This window comes from Lagopus leucura, unplaced genomic scaffold (assembly GCF_019238085.1).
Source record: "Lagopus leucura isolate 7727_CA_CO unplaced genomic scaffold, USGS_WTPT01 Super-Scaffold_100159, whole genome shotgun sequence".
NCBI lineage: Eukaryota > Metazoa > Chordata > Aves > Galliformes > Phasianidae > Lagopus > Lagopus leucura.
In genome coordinates, this window is record NW_024962335.1 from 13,609,888 (window position 1) to 13,629,952 (window position 20,065).

Here is a 20,065-nt window from a genome sequence, read left to right on the forward strand (position 1 = left end):
AAGCGTGGGCCTGGGTGTGTAGGAGACACAAAGAGATAAAATATGTGAAGGAGCAGGGGGAGGCACAGGAGGGATGTGGACTGGGGGTACATACGTATCAGCTAGAGAGAACTGTGGGAAGGAAGGACAGACAGACAGATGGGCAGAGTAGGGGAGAAAGCAAAAGGAATGGGTTGTCAGGAGGGTAAGAAAGCAGAACTGGGAGGGAGACAAAGAAATGGGCTGGCTGGGGACAGTGAGAGCAAGGCTGAGAAGGAAGGGCAGGCAGGCAGAGTTGTCTGATATGTAGTGGGGAAAGAGAGAGGTGGATTGTCTGTGGGAGAGAGATGTGTGTCAGCCAGGTACTATGGTAATAGGTAACTGGATAACCAGAGATGGAGATGAAGAGACTGCTTGTGTGTGTGTCTGTGTTTGTATATGCCTGTGTAGGGGAGAACTGAGTGAATGACAGGGAGGGAGAACAGCCATAAGGAGAGAGGAAAGAGATAAAGCCGAGCTATAAGAAAGAGCAAAAGAGCAAATCTAGAGATTAAATGTGGGAAGAAGAGAGATGTGGGAAGGCAAAGCAGCCCTCAGAGTGCAAATAAGAGTGGAGATATGGTGGGAGAGAGGAGGGAAGCTCTTAGGAGAAGGGAAACTAACAGTGCTAGTACTAGTATTCGGGGCTGAGGTTCTCTTACTGGGACCTGAGAGAGGATAGAGGGCAGAAATACAAGCATGACTACATAAGACTAAAAAGAAGCATTTTCTTATACACAGGGCTTACTGCCAATGCACAGAGACCCAGTGGACCTGGGAATGTAAATGCCACTGTTCTAGTGCAGGGTGTTTCCTGCTTGCTGAACTGCAATATACCTGAGCATCTGCAACCTGTGGACTGCCTATTTCCAGTGCTTGACTGCTAGGAGCTGTTTATGATGGCAGGTCAGACATTTATTTATAATTTTATTCTCCTTCCTCTTGCCTTTTTTCCTCACAGTATATTCTCAATGGAAAAAGAGACATGAAAAAAAAACAGTGCCCAAATTTATAGGCACCTTCTTGGTTCTTCTGTCTCATGTCATAGACACCAACTTTGCTTTGCTGCCTGGCTCAGCCAGCACCCCTCTCTTTGACAATTTCTTTTCTGTCCCTTGCTGTGTCTTTTTCATCTCCTTATTTATGTCTTCCTTCAACTTTCTGCCATTTTCATGTTATACTCTTCCCTCTAACTTCATTTATTATGTTCTAGGCTTCTAGGTTATGTGCCTCCCCTTGTTGTTTCTGCTTATTCCTTCTAGTTGCCCTGTTCCATTTCTTTTGCTCCTTTTAATCTCTTCCTGATTCCTCCATCTCCTCCTGTCTGTGCCTGTCTGCTGGCTTTCTCTCACTCTCTGTCTGTCTCTTTTGAACTGGGTTGTGAATTCTGTCGGCATCAGAGTGGGACGAACTGTAAAACTGAGGTTCCCAGAGGGCCAGGTTGTGATCATTTTATTTTTACAATGTCCTTGGATGTATAAAGGTGTTTGTTTGAGGGGGAGGAGCAGTGCATGTGCTCCATGTGGGAGAATAGAGGGGAGTGCAGGCCAGAACGAATGAAGCTTGAAACTAATATAGGTCAGTTGCAGAGAAAATCCCAGTGGTCTGTGAAGCAGAGAAGTGATTTGACACTTCAGACTGGCTACTGGAAAGATGGCAACTGAGCAGTTTTATCCAAATGACGCAAGCAACCTGGAAAAGTGTCCTGTGAAAGAGTGCAGGAGTGGTGAGCATGGGAGAGTGCCAAGCCCTGCACAGGCTCTGCTTCTCTACAGTCACCTCCTTAATGCAGGGAATAACCAACCTGAAATCCCATATTCCTGCCTCTGAGCAGTCTTCTGCTGTGTGCATCCATCTGACCCCTGCATGGAATGGGGAACATGGTGGAGATACGCCTCACCGTGCCCTCTTCCAGACCTGCTCACCAGGTCAGAGCTGGCAACAACAGAGCAAAGAGATTAGTGGAGAACCAAGAAAGACTGTACCCCCAAACCCTTGGAGATGTGTGGCCAACCTCTGCCGAGGATGGTGCCGCAAAGAAGCCTCACACCACCAGCAGAGATGTCACCAAGGCTCTGAGCCTGGCCTGGTTAAGCTGGAAGAACTAAGTGCTCTCCCTGGCACTGCTGGGAGTTGATTTGCTCTGCGTAAGAGTCCTCACTTGCCAGGATTTTCCACAGACTGTAAACACTGCTCTCAGACCTTTCCTAGAAAATTTTACAAGTGGCTACTAGCTGCAGTGAATGATTGAAAGTGGCAAAACCTGATGAGTAACTTCTGATTTCATTTCTATTAAAAAATTTTTGTTGATATAAGAGTCATCTGTTAAGATGACATTTAGATATCAAAACAGACATCCAGATTTTCGGAGTCATTTGGAGCCTCTTCATCTCTGTAAAATCAATGTGAGATACTGGCTGCTCAGCATAACTGAAAATCAGGGCAGTTCTTCAATGTCTAAACATGGACTTAAAAGCCTAGATACACATGTGTTTTGCTTTCTTTTTAAAACAGGCCCCCATTCCCAAGAAAAGGAATGTCACCTCTCTACAGCTTCTGTTCACATACATTTTTCTGTGCATCGTCATAACACTGTGGTCCAGCATCTGACTGTCTTAACTCAGTGTGTTTAACCTAATTCCTGTATGGGAATTCACTCTCTGGATCCTAAACAATTATAGAAGTAATACAAAACCAAATCCTAGGAATTAATTTGATGGCTCTGTGTCCACAGTACACCTGCTGGCTTTCAATGAAACATTATCTAAAGTACATGTACCTTTCACGAGATGTCTCCCTGACAATAAAATGCTACAAAAAGAAATCCTCCCCATTTTAAAATTAGTTGCCTGTTATCACTGATGTCAGTGGAACCCTGTGATTATGAATTTTCTAAGATCCCCTACTTGTGGAGCTCTCAATTACGTGCTGGGATACATGTTTCCCTTGATTTGTCCCTCTGAAAAGTCAAAGGGATGATATGATCTATCCCAGAGGCTAACCATTTTTCTTAATTTGCTTGGGATTTTCTTTCAAGAGTCTTTTTTAAATTCTGGTTTTTGTTTTTTCATGGAATATCAGAGAAATTAGAAGTGTTCCTTCCATCATACCCTAAGCTATGTCACAGAAGAAGAACTAAGGATGCCCTAAAGATGACAATTGATTGTATAGCTCCTTTGCAGAAGGATTACCTGTGTAATTACCTTCAGATGTAGAAGAGCAAGTTTGTCCCATACAGAAAGCCTCAGCAATGCCTCTGTGGCTGTTGGGGACCAGAGGCAAAAGCTGTGTTCAGACTGAGCTGTGGCTTTAAATGAAAATGCTGAATAGATGAGGCTGCATAGGATGCTCTTTGTCCTCATCTGCGCCCTTTAGGCTGGTCTGATATCAGAGAACATTGATCAAGGTCAACACGAAGCATCCTCACTGTCGGCCTCACCTTTCCTCCAGCATTTATCACTGCTGATATTTCCAGGAAACTTCCAAAAACCTTCAATTCAGAAAAAAAAGAAACCCAACAACTTCTCTTTCTCACCTTATTCTTTACTGTTTTCTGATTACTGCTATGTTTACATGAAAACAGGCTTTTTTTTCTTCTTTAAGAGTCAAACCGCAGCTGCTGCATATTTCCTCACTGGAATTTTCTATACCTATTTGTCAAGAAATGATGGCTTTTTTAACCCATGGATTCTGAGCAATAGAGACCATCCCTGATTATTAGAGGTGGATCTGGTGTGAGTTCTGGTGATAGCTAATGGATGGATGGGCAATGGATTTATTATGAACAAGACCAAGATATTTGTGCCCATATTTCGTGTAGTTCCAGTGAGACACATTGCTCTATGATCTATTCTGAAGACCTTTTCCCTTGTGTCTTGACTTTAAGCAGATTCTGCTGTATTCTTTTCACTAACTTTTTGTGAGGAGTGTGTGACTCAACTCGGGTTTTTTTCTCCTCTTATTTGTATCCTTTCACTCTGCTTTTCAGGCATTTGTTTATTCAGGTATCAAGGCTCTGTACCTCTTTGCCCTGTTTCCTGGAATATGCTTCCAGGACTGGAAGTATATGGATATCTGTGAGAACTGTGTATGCCTGAATTTGCATATGGATGGAAAAACAAAATAAAACAAAAAGATTTAGGTGAAGAATCCGAGAATACAGCAACAGAGCAGGAATAGCATATGAATAATCAGGCCTTACACTGGATTTCTATGGGACATAGTTTATCAGGGAGTAAAGGTGTGTAGAGGAATGCATATTTTTTTTACACACAGGATGGGCCAGCACGAAGGTAGACTCGAATTATTTGTTAAGTGCAGAATAGTGTACACTCTGGAGCGGAGAATTATGAGGGACAGCATCTGAGTAAAGAGGATAGTGTCTTTAGTTTAACACAGGCAAATACATGGAATAGACATTCTGATGAGGTGGGGAGTTTTCCCACAACTAATTGTCTGTTTTAGTCATATTCAGTAAGTTTGCATGTGTATGCACATATATCCTCACTGAAGATACTTTACCAAATACTGTAATTCCAGCTAGAGTGACTGGTTAGCAGCCTGCCCTCTGTTACAGTTAATGGGTTGCAGGCATTGATTTTTTGTTTCTATTCCTATTGATTAGGAGGCTGCTGTCCACACAAACCTCAGCACAGCATGGAAAGGGAAAGAGAGGCAAAACAGTTCTCATCCCAGCAATTCATCATGGCGGAAATGTCATGCTAGGAGTCCCAGTCTTCTCTCACTATCCCTTTCAAATAGAGAAGGACACCTTTCCTTTTTGAATAATTCAATGCATAAGGCACATGAGGTTACCATTCAGTGGAAAAAAAACAATGTGTGAGACAAGGGAATCTTGCACTGGAAGCATAGATGCTTTAGTTTCAAGACGCAATGTGCAACATTGGACAACCATTGATATTCAGTTAGTTCATTTATGACAACACTCAGATCTCACTAATATCAGTGCATAGACTTTGGCTTTGGTGGGGTTTGTGATCTCAGTGCCTCAGTGCTTCCACAAAGTTATTCAAGTGTTACATTATAAGAGTGTTTTATGGATAAATGATTTTTTTTTTTTTTTTTTTTTTTTGCAAAGTATTTGTCTTAGACAAGGATATATGTCAGATGTGGAGGGAGCTGTGTACTACATCCTTATACTCTCACACTTGGTCCACCTGTATCTAACGTATTTTTTTTATGCACTCTTGGGATAGCCCCAGCATCACTTTTGCAGAGAGACTTCCTCAGTTTATTTGTGAGACCTCTGTACCGTGTCTCCTTTTTTTTCCCCTTCTGATCATAGTGTTGTGCTAGAGATGAATTTCATATAAGTATTCAAATATTTGGTGTTTACACTGTCTTTTATGTTGATCCTCAACCTGAAAGACCTGAAGTTAAGAAGAGAGGACCACTGAGGATTTGTACATCTGTATTTATCTCTCTATCATCTCCACATGTGATTCTTGGACAAAACACAAATTTTCTTCTTTCTTCAGTTTGCTAGTTTGTTAAATTGGTCTAAGAATACCACCAGCATGCAGATATGATGTAAATAATGTTTCTTGCATATTTTGGGTCCCCCAGCTTTAGATGCCAGTGATGACTGCTCTGATCTCCCTCTCTGCTTGTCTAAACACATGGATATGGGGTTTTTTTCAACCTTCTCCAGTGAAACTTTTTGAATATTAATTCCTTTTCTGGATCAGATCTCACTTCTATCTTTCTGCCCCATTGGTTTTCAGTTTTCTAATCATCACTCTAACCCCAATTTATTTTTCCTAACATCTCCTCTGCTGTTGCAGCTGTCTATTAACACCTCTGCTCTGCCTGCAAATACAACTGCATCAACTCCATCTCTTTTACATCTCATTACAGCAGCTCCTTCTGAGATGGCCTGCCCAGTATGAAGATTCCTCAGTACCAAATTGCTGTCTGATTTTATCCTGAGCCCAAAATCTCCACTGCAGCACTCGATCCAGAGACACTCTATTCAGTTCCATTACCATCCCATGGAGTTGCTTCCGACTTCATGCCCTTCATCTCCCTTCCTTATCTTTCTTGTGCCCCTTTCTTTCCTACAGCACTGCCCCTTCTCTCCACAAATAGCAGCACTCTTGGTTTGCCATTGGAAGCAGACTTCCTGCGGCTCCTTGTCTCATCAGCTTCTCATTTCAAGTAATTTAAAATGTAATTTAAAATCTCTCTATTTCCTCCAGACTATTAATTTCTCTCTCCTTACTCCTCTATAGATGTCATTCTGTGTTGCGCTATTCGGTAAGATGCGACTGTTGTAAAATTCTGCCACAGTGTTTTTAGTCTGTAGTCTTGTTTTGTATTATCATTTTTAACGATTCTTTGTAGGAAAGATGAAATCTCAGCACAGCATCTAGCCACAGCACAAGCAGTCACACAGGACATTCTGTCATTTGCATTGCTTTTGTTCCGTTCTTCTCCAGCGGCGTTTAGAACAACTGTAGAGGGATTATTGCGAATGGTTTAAGAGGATATAAGTAGGGTAGCAGGAAGAGAATTATTTCTGAAAATTGGGAAGTGTGAGGCAGGAAGTCACCTTTAGTCCTGATCCTGAGACATAATGAACCATCACAGGACCCACTGCTCTTAGCCAGAGATTAAAAGACTCATTGTTCTGCAGGCCTGGCCTTCTTATACTGGCAGTTTCTTTGGGGAGAATGTGTCCCTATCTTGTTGCTGGAGTCATTTGAAATCAAACTTGCAAAATATGTAGAAATACATAATAAAGGCAACAGTTACAGATTAGTTTGAGGGCCTCTGTTTTGGCCCAGCTTCTGCTTCATCCTCTGAAATTATCTGAATTAGTCAAATGTAAAGATAAGTAATCCAGCAGTTCCAGCAGTATTTTTCTAATTACAGATGAAATCTGTGAATTCTCTCTGTGTTGGGATGCCTTGCAAGTCCCAGTCTACAACTTCCACAGCGGCTGTTCACTCACTCTACTTGTCACGCTCTACTCAGTTACCAACAGAAGCTACCAAAAGACAGCTCCCATTTGTGCAGCCCCACACACCCTGATCTGAAGGAGCCTTCCAATTTGTCACAGTGAAATAAACACTTAACAGCATGGGGTGCCCAGGGGAGCCCTCAGTGAAAATATACCTTCTCTCCCTATCTTCTTTGAATGACCCTGCTGTTTGGGCACAAGTGAGGTTCTTGTAAGGCCTGAGTCCTTTCTGCTTCCACTCACTCCAGCCAGGATGCTTTGTGACATTACTGGGAGAGCTGTATTGCACTATTTTGAGAGCACAGAGTAATTGAGGAGCCTACTTTGCTTGGAGAGATTTCCAGTGTGGCTTTCCCTTCCATGTATTCAGTTGATGCCTGATGGATTTTAGTGCCAACACAGTCTGCTGAAATTTTTCCTCTTCAGTCTTCTAGGTTTCTGGCTGAAATTTTCTGCTTTCCTTTGTATAATAGAACCTCAGTGGTGGGATGGAGAGTAGTACCACCAACACAAAAATAAATGGCTCAGAACCATCAGAATGGCACATTCATCCCTTATCCTTTCTTCTTTCAGCAGAAAGCATTCAGGAGTGGAGGAGAAGTCCTAGGGTGTTCTTGTGTAGCTTCCCCAGCTAGAAGCCTTAGAGGACCTCCTCCTCATCTCAAGCTACCTCTGTAGAGCTGTAATCTCCTTCCATTTTAGGGGGACTCTGTATCTCTTCACCCTTCATTTGAACCAAGGCCAGCAGTTTAGAGAGCCTGCCCTGAGTTACCATGCTCACCACTATTCCACCAAGCTGAAATACACAGCCCACAAGGGCCATCTCCTCCCTTGCCCATCCTCAGCTGTTTGGCAGCTCCATGAGTGCAGAGAAAAACAACAACAACAACAACAACAAAACCCCAAACAACAACAAAAGCACAAAAAAACAAACAAACATAAAAACCTTTTCCAAGAGAGAAGAAGGCCAGGACCCCCCCCCCCCCCCCAGGTGAGGCTAGGAACTGTGGTTGTCCCCCAGCAATGTATTAGTGGGCTCACCCTGCACTGTCACCTGCCTCATCCACCGTCCCTTCTGCCTCCCCAAGACCTGCTGGTAACAATCTGCATATGGCTGATGCCACACACCATCCGTGCTTGCTGGTAAAGTCCCGTCATGTACTCAGCTCCCTGCTGAACAGAGGAAATGCTCAGCTGCCCTTTGCGCCCCCTCCTCTCCTGCTGCTTTCCATAGAGTCCTTCATGTCCAACAGTCCTGGGGGAGATTGTCCTGGAACCCAGATTGCACCCAGAGAAGGACAATGGAGGAGATAAATGGAGTTATGAAATTACAGTGTGGCTGAAGCCCTCCAACTGGTTCAACTACCCGGCACCCCCTCCCCTCAGCTCCTTAATTCTCCTAGAAGAGCAGTGAACCTAATGCAGCCCTTCTGCTCTCTTACACCGAACAATGAATCTGATCAGAGTGAAACAAAATCGGAAGCATCATGAATTAGATGATTTCTTTTCTTTATGATTGCTGCATTAATGAGCAGCTACATGTATAGAACGAGGAGGTGACTAATGTAATTAACCTGATGTAATGATACTGCTGAGGAAGGGAGAGACAGTTATGACATACTAAGATGTTAGCATTGCACAATTTTATATACATTCTCGGTACTATCAGGTTGTGTCTGACACAAAAACTTAAGCGCTGATAGATTTCAGTCTGCATCCATTCACTTCATGGATCTTTCTGTGGAAAATGAGGATTGAAATGTGGGATACTTTCCAGGGCTGGGGGAGAGGAATTCAGTTTGGTGGTCCCTTTCCTTAGCAAAATTACAAGAAATAACAAGTAATAACAAGAAATCGACCTTTCTTGTGAAGAATCTTCCCAAAATGTCTGCTGCTTGAAGCAAGCTATGGGATTTCACAGAAAGCTACGAAGAGAAAGTCAAAATGCAGGGATTCACGCAACATTGGTCAGGGGGAGACAGAGGGACGGAAAACGAGCAACACCAAAACATATGCAACTTGCAGCAAAGCTGAGAAGAGTGAGAAGCGAGCACTTAAAAATAATAACTACAACAAAAATAAGAGAAATAAATGCTTGTTTTTAAATTACCCTTCCACGTTACATGTCACCCGTCTCCTGGGGAGAGAAAACGGCTGCCTGAAGTTTTGTGCGGGTCTAACTGCAGCGTGTGCGGGTTGTGCTTGCCGCCCTGGGCACGTATGGCGGGGATGCGAAGGCAGCTGAGCCGGGGGGCGGAGTGGGGTGCGGGTGGGGGCGAAAGGCTGAAAGGCAAAAAGAGGGAGAGCCCCAGCTACGCCTTCCCCCGGGCTCCGGCAGCCGGGGGGTGCAACCCAGCCCGGGGCTGGCAGCGGCGGGGTAGGCACAGGGAGGGGGGAGGCTACCCCCTCCGCCCCTCCCTGCCTGCCTGCCTGCCTGCCTGCCCGCGCAGAGCGAAGGAGGGCGGCTGCCGCCCGCGGATGCTGGGGCGCGGGCAGGGCGGGCGGCGCGGGCGGCGCGGGCAGGGGAGCTGTCCTTCAGCACCGCGGGCCGCGGAGCGCCGCTCCGGCACTGCCGCCCGGGGAGCTGTCCTTCAGCACCGGGGGACCGGGAGCGCTCCTCCCGCGCCGCGGACCGGGGAGCTGTCCTTCAGCACCGCGGGCCGCCGCCGCCGCGGGGGAGCTGTCCAGCGCCTCGCCGCCGCCTTGATGCAGTAGCGGGGCCCAGGAGTCGCCGGGGGCCGCCGCGGGGCAGGGGGTGCCGCAGCCGGACGCCGCTCCGTGCCCCCAGCCCAGGAGAGCGCCGCGCCTGTCCCCCTCCTCCCCCAGGAGCCCCCCTCTCTCCTCGCCCACCTCCGCCGGGAGCGAGCGCCGCGGCTGTGCGGAAAAGCCATGGGAGGCAAGACCTCGGCACCTGTTCAGCTGAAATCAAGGGCTTACAGTATACTGGGCAGTCTGGCTTGGTGGTAGGAGCGAACGAAAGGAAGGAGAAGCGAGCAAGAAAAAGTGAGAGAGGATTGGAGCGACTGCCGCTGCCGGGGGAAAAAAAAATAAAAACCCAAGGAAGATAACTGGGAAGGAAAAGGATTTTCATGGCGCAGGCTGCAGAGCTAAGCAAGAAGACTGAAGGTTGCATCTCTGCTCTTACAGTCTCTAACTGTCTAGGTCCAGATAATGAGAGATTGTGTTGAGGATGCTGCTGCTGCTCCCCTGTTCACTGTGGAAGCCATCTCCAAATTAGCCATTACATATGGAAACTGGAGACCAGAATTTTAGAAAAAGGGATTAAGGCGTCTCGTTTTGGGGGGGTTCTCTCTTTATTTGTTTGTTTTTTTCTTGGTTCTTTTGTCTCTCTTTTTTTTTTTTCTTTTTTCTTTTTCCTTTTTTTTATATTTCAACCAGAACGTTTCCGATTTAAAAGGCAAGCCTGTTCCTGTGTGGTCTTTCTAATTTACACTCTTTTCCGTGGGCTTTCTTACCTCTCTTTTTTGATATCTATCTCTCTATATATACCCATTATATTATTAGTCGGAATTATTATTCTTTTATTTTATTAAACACACACACCCCAAGAATCAGAAGGCGGTTGGGTATTTGTATAATGAAGAATTATGGGGCTCTTTGACAGAGGTGTTCAGATGCTTTTAACCACCGTTGGTGCTTTCGCTGCCTTCAGCCTGATGACCATAGCTGTGGGGACCGACTACTGGCTTTACTCCAGAGGGGTTTGCAAGACTAAAACTGTCAGTGAGAACGAAACCAGCAAAAAGAACGAGGAAGTCATGACCCATTCTGGATTATGGAGAACCTGCTGCCTGGAAGGTATTTGATTCTGGATCTCCACCCCCCGCACCCCCCTCACTTTCCTCTCCCCCTATCCCATACCCCCCCCCACCCCCCCCACTACTCCCAGTAAATCCCTTCACATTCCACCATTTTCTAACTTCATTCCTTCCACCACAATTGAGAGTGGTGGGCTTAGTTACGTGGGGCATGGAGGCAAGAAGACAAGAAAATTATTCTTTGCACCTTTGCGTTCCCTTTTTCCCTTCCTCAGCCTCTGCCCTACACTCTCCCCAGAATTTTACTCCCCCCCTTCTGACGGGAATAATATGTGTCTTACAAAAACACCAAGACACCCTTTCAGAAAGCAACTATGTGGTCTACCTGTCTTCAGATTGTTTGTATTGCCTGGGAAAGCAATGCCAAAATGCTGTGTTATTGCTGTGCTCCGTCTGCAACCACAGAGTGAAATAATTTGTCTCTTTGCAAATGGCTTATTTGCAAAGACTAACTGGGAGTGAGGGGCAATGTGGGGAGGAGGTGACTGCAAAGCAATTCAGATGCAATTATTGGTTCACTTTAGAAAGGAAAAAAGAGAGAATGGGAAATAACCCTGCTATGTCCAAAATGTCTCATATGGTAAATCTGGTGATTCCAGTCCTCTCGAGCAGAGTTCAGAGCATTTCATAATGTCTGTGAGCAACCACATCTTACTGGGCTGGGTGCAGGGGGGTCTATTTGGCACCTGATTGGTTTGTTTTGGGGCTGGGATCTTTCCCCCACTTGTTTGTTATTGGGGGTAGATTTTTGTTTGGGGGCTTTTCTTTAAGGCTTATGGTAGAAGCTAAAAATAAACAAGTGTCTGTATAGAAAAATCAGCCTAAGTCTTATGTGGTGAAACTGCACAGCAACTCAGTGACATGTCTGATGGCAGAAAAGCCACTGCCGCAGCCAACTTCTGGAATCAGACATTCCTAAGGGAGGGGGAGAGAAGCGAGGGGCCAGCGGTTCACTTTTAAATATGTGTTGCTCAGTCCTGCTGTTGGCATACATACAGGCTGGGGAGGTGGACTGCAGCTGGTGCTGGAGGGGTAGGGGCTACCAATGTAAATGCGTGGTTTTCTGTTATACACGTAGCGAGAAGGAGGGAGCGAGAGCAAGGCAGCGCACATTGCAGCCTGGTATCAAAATGCTGCTTATGAATCAGCCCCCAGCCAGAGAGTGGGCTACGGGGGCTGATGGGTGCCTGTGGATAACGCCTGGGTCTGCTAGTGCCCCCCAGAGCTGGGTGTGCCTGGAGCTCCCTGATGGGCAAGAGGGGAAGCAGGTACCGCAGGAGCGATTTTCTGAGAGTGCACTGGGAGATGGAAGGCAGGGGGAGGGGGAATAAACTGTGTATGTCCTAATGTCTCCCACCAAAGCAAGCTAAAGCTGCTGTTTAGAAATGGTTGTGTCCGGGAAGAAGAGCAAATTTCCCCCCCGTTCTTGGTGCAAACGGTTGAGTGATGGCTGGACATGTTTTGAATAGCTAAGTGACTTCATTGAGCGATGGTCTATTTGACGCATACTGCATTTAGTGCCCTTTGTCAACCCAAACTGCTGCCTTTTAACATATCCTGCAGAGGAGCTCTATGCTGAATACTATATGCTGTCTCCACGCCAAAAAATCAATAGCAGTAAATTAATGGGGGATGTTTTAAACACACTCACTCACGCACATGCACGCATTTCCTCCAAATAGATAAATATATGGAGATATATATTAATAAAGAATGAAAAGTCTTTCACATAGCTATTCATTACAACAGGGTAGAGAGACATCTCCTTAATTAAAAATTAATGAGAGAGGAGGCAAAAAAAAAAAAAAAAAAAAAAAAAAAAAGCAAGCCCAAAAGCTAAGCCATGTGAGGAAGGAGGCAGGCTGCAGGGAGAACTCCCCTCATGATCTGTGTCCCCGAGCCAGAGGGCAGAGGGAGGCTGGGGAGGAGATAAGAGGTGTGAGGACCCTGGCCAGTAGTGGCAGTGAATTCAGATCATGTCCATGTGCCCATACAGCCAGATCCAGAGGGACACGATCAGAGGAGGAGGAGGAAGGGGTGGGTGAGGTTTGTTGGATTGGAAGACCTTAAGGCTCCTTCTCATTTACATCCAATGGGATCCCATAGGGACTGTGGAGAAGTAGTTGCGTGATAAGGGAAAGTGTCAGGATGCTCCCTATCAAAGGTTCCAAAGTGCTCCCAGCCCCTCCCAGTGCCATCTTGGTCCCCTGCCCATACTCTCATGCAAAATCAGACTGCAACCCTACACAAGAGCTGGGAAAGATAGCATGACAGATGGGATTCTCTTTTGTCCCCACCACAAATGGAGGAGCCTGGTTGACTCCCTAAAACTGCTGGATGTGGGGCAGAAGTTGTAAGTGGGGCTGGAAGGTTCTAGGAACTGCCTGGGAGCAAGCCCTGCTCTGACCCTCACCAGCCTGAGGACACAGGTTGTCCCAAAACTTTGGGGTGAGCTAGGTAACAGGAGTTCCATGGCCATACACTGAGCACTGACATGGGCATGGCTGTGCCTCATGGCTGAGGATGCCTCTGACTGGCTCCTCTCATCCCAAGTCTGCATGGGCTGGTGGCTGTCACTCCTTAATCCCAGAATGGCACAGCCAAATACCCCCAATAGACACACATGAGAGGGCCACTGGGCAACCCCCAGATGCCATATCTGATAAGCCAGAAGGTTGTCTTCCTTCTCAGAATAAGGAATCAGAAAGGTGCCTCTGATTCACTTGATCTCCCAAGTGAGAGTCGCAATCTGGGTGGAGAAGGGTGCTGCAGAGGCTCCTTGCCCCCATGGTGCATGGGTTAGATGGGTTTGGGAAGGGAAAGAGTTGCTCCCAAGGAGGCTCTGGAAATGGCCAAACCCTTGGAATCTGCTCACACCCTGCTCGCAGTGTGGCAAAAATACCTGGAGAAGAGTGTGGGACAGAAATGGTGCAGGCCCATAGGGTTTTGAGAGTCAGCGAAGAGGAGGGCAAAGGAATATCAATGAGAAAATAATCAAAGAAGGAGCCAAAACAATCTTCTGCTAACAATAGGAAGGCTCTGATGAGGTTGACTTCACTTTGGGGAACATAAGGGAATGCTAGCACTAGCCAGCACTGTAGGCTGTCAGAAATGGTGAACTCTTCATATTCCAATGCCGTGGTAAATTGTATTTCTTTATCTTGGCCAAGATATCCAATAGCAAAAAGGAACGTGGAGGCTCAGCCTGTACGCACAGATATGCTGCAACCAGTAAGCGAGTTCCCCTTGAACAATTTGATTCCTGGGCTTTTAGGACAATTTGGTTCCTGGGCTTTTAGGATTTTACGGTTCCTGTCTGTCCTATCATTCAGCATTCTCAGTCAGTATCTTCACAGCTTCGTGTTGCTTCAAACAGCAGTGTCATTTTGGGCGTTCAGCTTCTGTTGGGATCCCTCCCCTCTCTTTCCTGCATCCTACAGGGAGCCCCTGTTCAACAGTGGGTCTGGAGCAGAAAGGTGATGGTGGTTCCCATTACTGCAGACCATGCTTCCAATTCTTTTCCTAATCTTCCTTCAGATATTTCTCTCTAAGGCTTTGGAGTGCTTAAATGTGTACCTGAGCTGCTCAAAAATCTTTGCTCTACAAGAAAAATGGCAGAACCTACCTCAGCCCTCTGACCACGTATATATGGAGTGTAAATGTACATCTGGCAGCTGAGACCCATGAGCTCATGGCACACAGAGGTGCTGCACCTCTTACAACTTTGAAATGGCTGCAGAGCTTCCAGCCTAATTCCTGCTTGGCACCGAATGCTTTTAAAACACTTTTTATTATGAGTGATGCCTTGTCTAATTCTTTCATTAGCTCCTGTAGATCTCCTACAGGATCTCAAAAAGTGAATGAGGAAGCCTTATCAGGGTCTTATGAAGCAAGTAAATGAAATGTATTTTATATCTGTAGGTTATTGGTTTTGTCATGTTGTCATTATTAGGAAAGGGATAGGTACAGGAGGCTTTTATACTGAGAAGGGAGAGATTGGAGTACAGGGCAGGCAGGTATGAGTGATGCGCATGGGGTTAGACATCCCTGTAGATCTTACTGGTGTGAAGGCGAATAATTGAATGGATGTTGATGCAGAAAATAATTCCTGCCTAGAGACCCTTCCCAAGGAAAATTAATGAGCTGATCTGTTCCCTTTCCAGTTTGTTATATCTGAGCAGCGCATGAGAGTTAAGTGCAATTTTGGTGTTTGCAGAAACGAAAAGCTGACAGCAAGGCAAGGCAAGGCAGGGCACAGGCGCTGGACGCAGTCCTGGTGCTGCGTCTCTTCCCCACACTGCTTCTTTCACTGCTGTATGCTGATGGGCCACTTCTTTCCCTTCACATGATCTTATGAGCATTTCTTCCTTGTCTTCTCATCTATCTTTCACCCTTCGTTTTCCTCATCCCTAGTTCTACCCTGCAGAGCTGCCCGCTGTCTTATTTCTATGGATCCACAAAACTGGTAGGGTCCTTTCCCCTGTTTCTGTCCTACACCAAAAGATTTCTGGGGAAGCAGTGTAAATAGCAGTAGATTGAATGAGAGTCCCCACGGTCGGCGGTGCAGGAGCATCCCAGAGCACAGCCCAGAGATGCAGGAGGCAGAGGTTCAGTGCCGCACTGCCTGCTGCCGGCATTGCCTCTGCCAGGCAGAGGGAGGATGCAGAGCTGCACGGGCCTGGTGTGAAAAGGGAGGCAAAGGCTTTCCAGAAGTGGGGTGCAGGTGGTGAGGGGGAGGCACATGGGATCCCAGGCATGGGTGGGTTTAGTTCTCACAGGGCTTAAATTCACACACCACTGGGAGCTGGGGATTCAATGGGCTGAGACCTGCAAGCTCACTTCATTTCAGATTTGACAAGGAAATGCTGTTCCTTGCCAGCCAGCTGCTAGAACTGACTTATAAATTGTGTTTAAATTCTGGATCTCCCTACTGACAGAGAAAGAGGAATGGGTTAATATTGTCCTGAAATGCACCAGAAATTGCCTTGCTGAAGAGAGTGAGAGAGAAATGCAGTGGGAGGGACGTGAAGATGCAGTGTGGCAGCAGTAATGTATAAAGAAATTACACAGAGATAGAACAAATGTCTCCTTGCCAGGGAGACCAGGAGCTATTCCTATCCCACGATTCCATGTTAACCCATCCCTTTCTCACCCGAGCCCCTCCACTCTGTCTCGCTCAGCTGCGGTTCGGTGCAACCTCATCGGGAATTCATGGGAGGAGGGCTGCCGGGGCTCGCCAGCAGCATCTCCATATTTATTTCCTTTAAGAGCAGCAGCGAGGAGGTTGCCGAGGGGAACGGGGAACATTTCAGGCTCTCAGCTGGCTCTGCCCCTTGCCCCTGCTTTAAGAGCAGGATTCCCAATCAAGAATACCCTCTCGATCCCAGGGGGGAGTCCTCGCCACCACATTCTGCACTGCTTCCCCCATCGCATCGCCCCATTGCTGTGGATGCACTGCTGCTTTCCTGGGCACCACAGTCTCCCCTTTGAGAGGGGCTTTCTGGGAGGATCGGGGTGTGCTGCCTGAGGAGGCGTCACCAGCAGGGCTCCCAGCCCCAGGACTGCAGCAGCCCAACAGGGAAATGCAGAGTGCAGGATGGGTCAGGAGTGCGGGGAGCAGACTGCAAGCACAATGCACCCCAAAGTTATTTTTCCCTAGCCTGCGTGACCCCAACTCACTCCTCACCCTCCATCTTTGACTCATTCTATCCATCTCCATTTTAATTTGTTCTCGTTTCCCTCCCCTGTTTTTCCTCTTTATTTTTCCCTTTCATCTTCACGTCTCTTCTACGCTCTCTCAGAAGCAGCTTCCCCTTCATTATTCCTCCCTGATTCTCTCCAAGTTCTCCAAGGCCCATCCCCCTTTGCTCTTTCCTCTGTTACATTAGCTTGCCCTTGCTTTCCTCTGTCCCCTTTGCTCCTGCCATCTCATCTGTCTGTCCTCTTTCCTTTTCTCTCTGCCGTCACATCACCCTGGCTGCCCCCATCTCACATTCTCTCAGCCCAGAGACCCTATCCTTTCAAAGCTCCTTTCCAAGGCAGCCCCTTGGGGTAGATGTCCCCCTCCTCTTTCTCTGCCCAACCTCCCCCCCGCCTCTAAGCAGCCTATGACACTGGTTGCTGTTGCTGCCTTCTCTCACCCACAGGGCACTACGGCTCCCTCTGCCCCCTCCTACCCCCTTGTGCTCCCCTCACTGCTCGTTGCCTGTGGTCAAGCCGACATCCCTTCACTTTAAAGCCTCCATCCTCCGTGGCCGGAGGGTTCACTGGCAGCGCAGCTGATGAGCTGGCTCATCTGCATGCAGCCAGCAACTGGGCTGGAAGGAGCTCCCAGCAGCCCTAAATACCCTCCCTGGCAGCCCTCAGACATGAATCAGGCCAGGCTCCAATGGGAAAATCGGGGTCTCTGCAGCCATCACCCTGGGGCTGTTGCTGTGCACTACAGGGAGCGTCTCAGCAAACAGCGGTCCTTTTCAAGCTGCTTACAGAGAGAGGATCCTCTCTGAGATCCTCAGAACCACCACGGAGGGGTGAGGAGAATGGGGCCAGGGTCTTCAGTGGGTCTCAGTCGTCAGATCGGAGAGTACCATCAGCTGATGGAAAAAGAAGGGCTGTAGGGCTTGCAGGGCTCTAAATGAAACACAGCAGATCCTCAGTTCCCTGAAAAATGTATATTGCTACTCTGTGGCTCAGGGCAGTGCATGGCTGTAGACAGAAAACTCACCAGCAGCAAATCCCCTAGCACTAGGAGTAGAACAGTGTGGATAACAAAGCACAAGGAGTCATCTGGGAAATAAGGTAAAGCCATAGGAGGGTTCATAAAAGGTGGACGGGGATAAGGAGGAGTAAGGAAGACCACACGTATGAGGACAGCCTGAAAGACTTAGATGTGTTTGCCTGGAAAAGGAGGTGAATGAGTGGGAAAGCAATTGGATTGTGTTGAATAATGAATGGGCAAGAGAAGATGGATCAGTAGCTCTTGATTTCCCCATTTTGTAACACACAGACAAGAGGACCTGACGTGAGTCACCGGAGACCCAGTTAAAGCTTTCTCATTTGATGCGTATCAGGGCTGTGGAGTTTATTGCCACCGGAGCTCCCGTGGCCAAGATTTTAACAACATTTAGCAAGCAAGTGGGCATTTACAACGGAGTTCACTAAAATTAAGCGTCCTCATAATGGATATGAACAGCGTTTTGGGTGTTTCGTAATTCAGCAATTAAGCTAGGCTCCATAAAAACTAGGATAACATTTCACAAGGGCAGTCTATCCCCTATCTGACTGCCATGTGCTTCTTGCCTCTTCCCTGAAACATTTGTCAGGGATTAAACGGAGCTCAGATTTACTTAGTCTGGCATTTCTTTTGTTTCTAGATGTTCTGCCATGCAATTGCAACATAAGATGCAAACTAGGCCTGCATTTCTGCCAGTGTCAATGACTGCCCTAATTTGAGAAATTAACTGTGAGTTTTGGTATTTCTATCATATTTTGTTAGAAAGGATCTGGGATAGAGAGCAATTAAGAGCATACAGAATTAAGTGGAGTCCTTTTTCTTCACACCCCAGGGTATAAAGTAAGTAGTTAGCAATGAAGGTACTATATAAGTGCAAAGAATTATTATTGTTGATATCCCTGCTTCCCAGAAAGCAGAAGGCTTTGGGTCTCTTTGATGCTATCATGACTAAATTAGAAATGAGGTTGTCTCTTTTCTCTTGCATCTGTGGCAGCGATTACTGAACTGGCATCTGATGACGTACAACACTGTAGTGTTCCTATGCACAAGGGATGAAGGTCTGATTCTCACCTCCTTTGCACTGGTGCAATCTCAGTGACTTGGAAGAAGCTGTGCTGCTTTCACGGTCCATGAAGGCAAGAGGGAAATCAGGCTGAGGAAGGGCTATGCATGCTTTAAACAGCTGTGTCCCTCGAGGTCACCCTGTGCCCTGCTTCCACAACGCCGTACCCCACAAACCAAGGGCTCAGTTTGCCTTCAGTGCGTGGGATGCCCATTTATGCCAGCTGTTCCTCCAGTCCAGCAGTACCTTTCTAAAAACTATTTCAATTTTCACCATCTGTCACCCTCTCTAGATAAGTTCAAGTTGGCATCCCTCACTGTGGGACAAAATCCTCTTATGGGCTCCCCACCTGTGCTTGGTGGAAGTGTGAAATGGTAGAGGAGACCATGCATCCCCTGACATTCAGCTTCCTTCTTTCTTCTGCGTTTCTGTCTTTCATGAGATCTCTGTCATTTGTTGACAGCTTTCTGTCTCCCAGCCCCATTTATCCCCTTTGTGCTACAGAAAAGCTCCTCTATAAAATTCCAAACTACACAGTCAGAGTTTTCATAACAAGCCCTGCAGGACAGGTGAAATCCACTTCTGTTTCTGCGGCACAGGCTGCTGGAGTTTTTATACCAGCTTCCTATCAAACCTATAACTCCCCAGAGAAGTATATGGACTTTATCCTGGATCTCCTGTTCCCCTAGAGCATGTACTTCTACCTGTTAGCCTAGAAAAACAGAAAATGAGGATGGTATACAAAAACTTGAGACTGCAGTACCATGCTATCCGTGCATAGGAATTCCTCCGGTGTGTGTTTTTGCTAGAAGCGGAACAACTATAAATTTCTGATTTAGCTTGTTGTATAAAGTATACATTCTGTCAAATAAAGAATAACACTATCCACCTCCATCCCCTGGATTTCTTCCTATTTCTCAGTTTCCATTCTCTCCATGAACATGATTTTTTTAGTGGGCTTTATTTTTCTCCTCCCACTGCTTCATAACTGCATTTCATTCTTAAATTTGCCATCGCTCAGGGAAGTTCCCTCTTCCTTCAGGTCCTGTTTATACCACCAGTGTAGCTGCAGTGTGATGGATCTCACTTGAACACTGAATATTTCCCAGGTTTATGGTCATGTTCATTCAGTGTCATAGACCAAGCACTGTCAATCACACAGCTTTTCATCCAACCCTATTCGCTGACTCCTGCAACCTGTCCATTGCAAATAGCACATTTCTGAGAACCTGTTTCTGGAGATTCACTCCCTCCTGAAAATGCTGCTTAGAGCTTTACTTTCTTGTTTTCATTTTGTTCTTTGCTCATTCCATCAGTCCCCTTCGGAATTGATTGCTTCTACTTTTCTTCCTTTTTTCTTCACTTACTGTCTCAGATCTGCCATCTTCTCTTCTCTTCTCTTCTCTTCTCTTCTCTTCTCTTCTCTTCTC

At 46.6% G+C, this 20,065-nt stretch overlaps 1 protein-coding gene across 3 annotated transcripts in view; it reads left to right on the top strand.

Moving 5' to 3' along the window:
* Positions 1 to 150: 150 nt before the first annotated feature.
* The window catches only part of CACNG2 (calcium voltage-gated channel auxiliary subunit gamma 2), a 56,882-nt gene continuing 36,967 nt past the window's right edge, over positions 151 to 20,065 (top strand). The window contains exons 1-3 of one of the 3 annotated variants that reach the window (XM_042889995.1): positions 151 to 184; positions 760 to 924; positions 10,674 to 10,819. In XM_042889995.1, the coding sequence (XP_042745929.1) occupies positions 10,678 to 10,819 (142 nt within the window). In that variant the 5' untranslated portion in view covers positions 151 to 184; positions 760 to 924; positions 10,674 to 10,677. Of the gene's footprint in view, positions 185 to 746; positions 925 to 10,608; positions 10,820 to 20,065 lie in introns of those variants that run through there. The other 2 variants (XM_042889996.1, XM_042889994.1) reach the window with 2 other exon arrangements.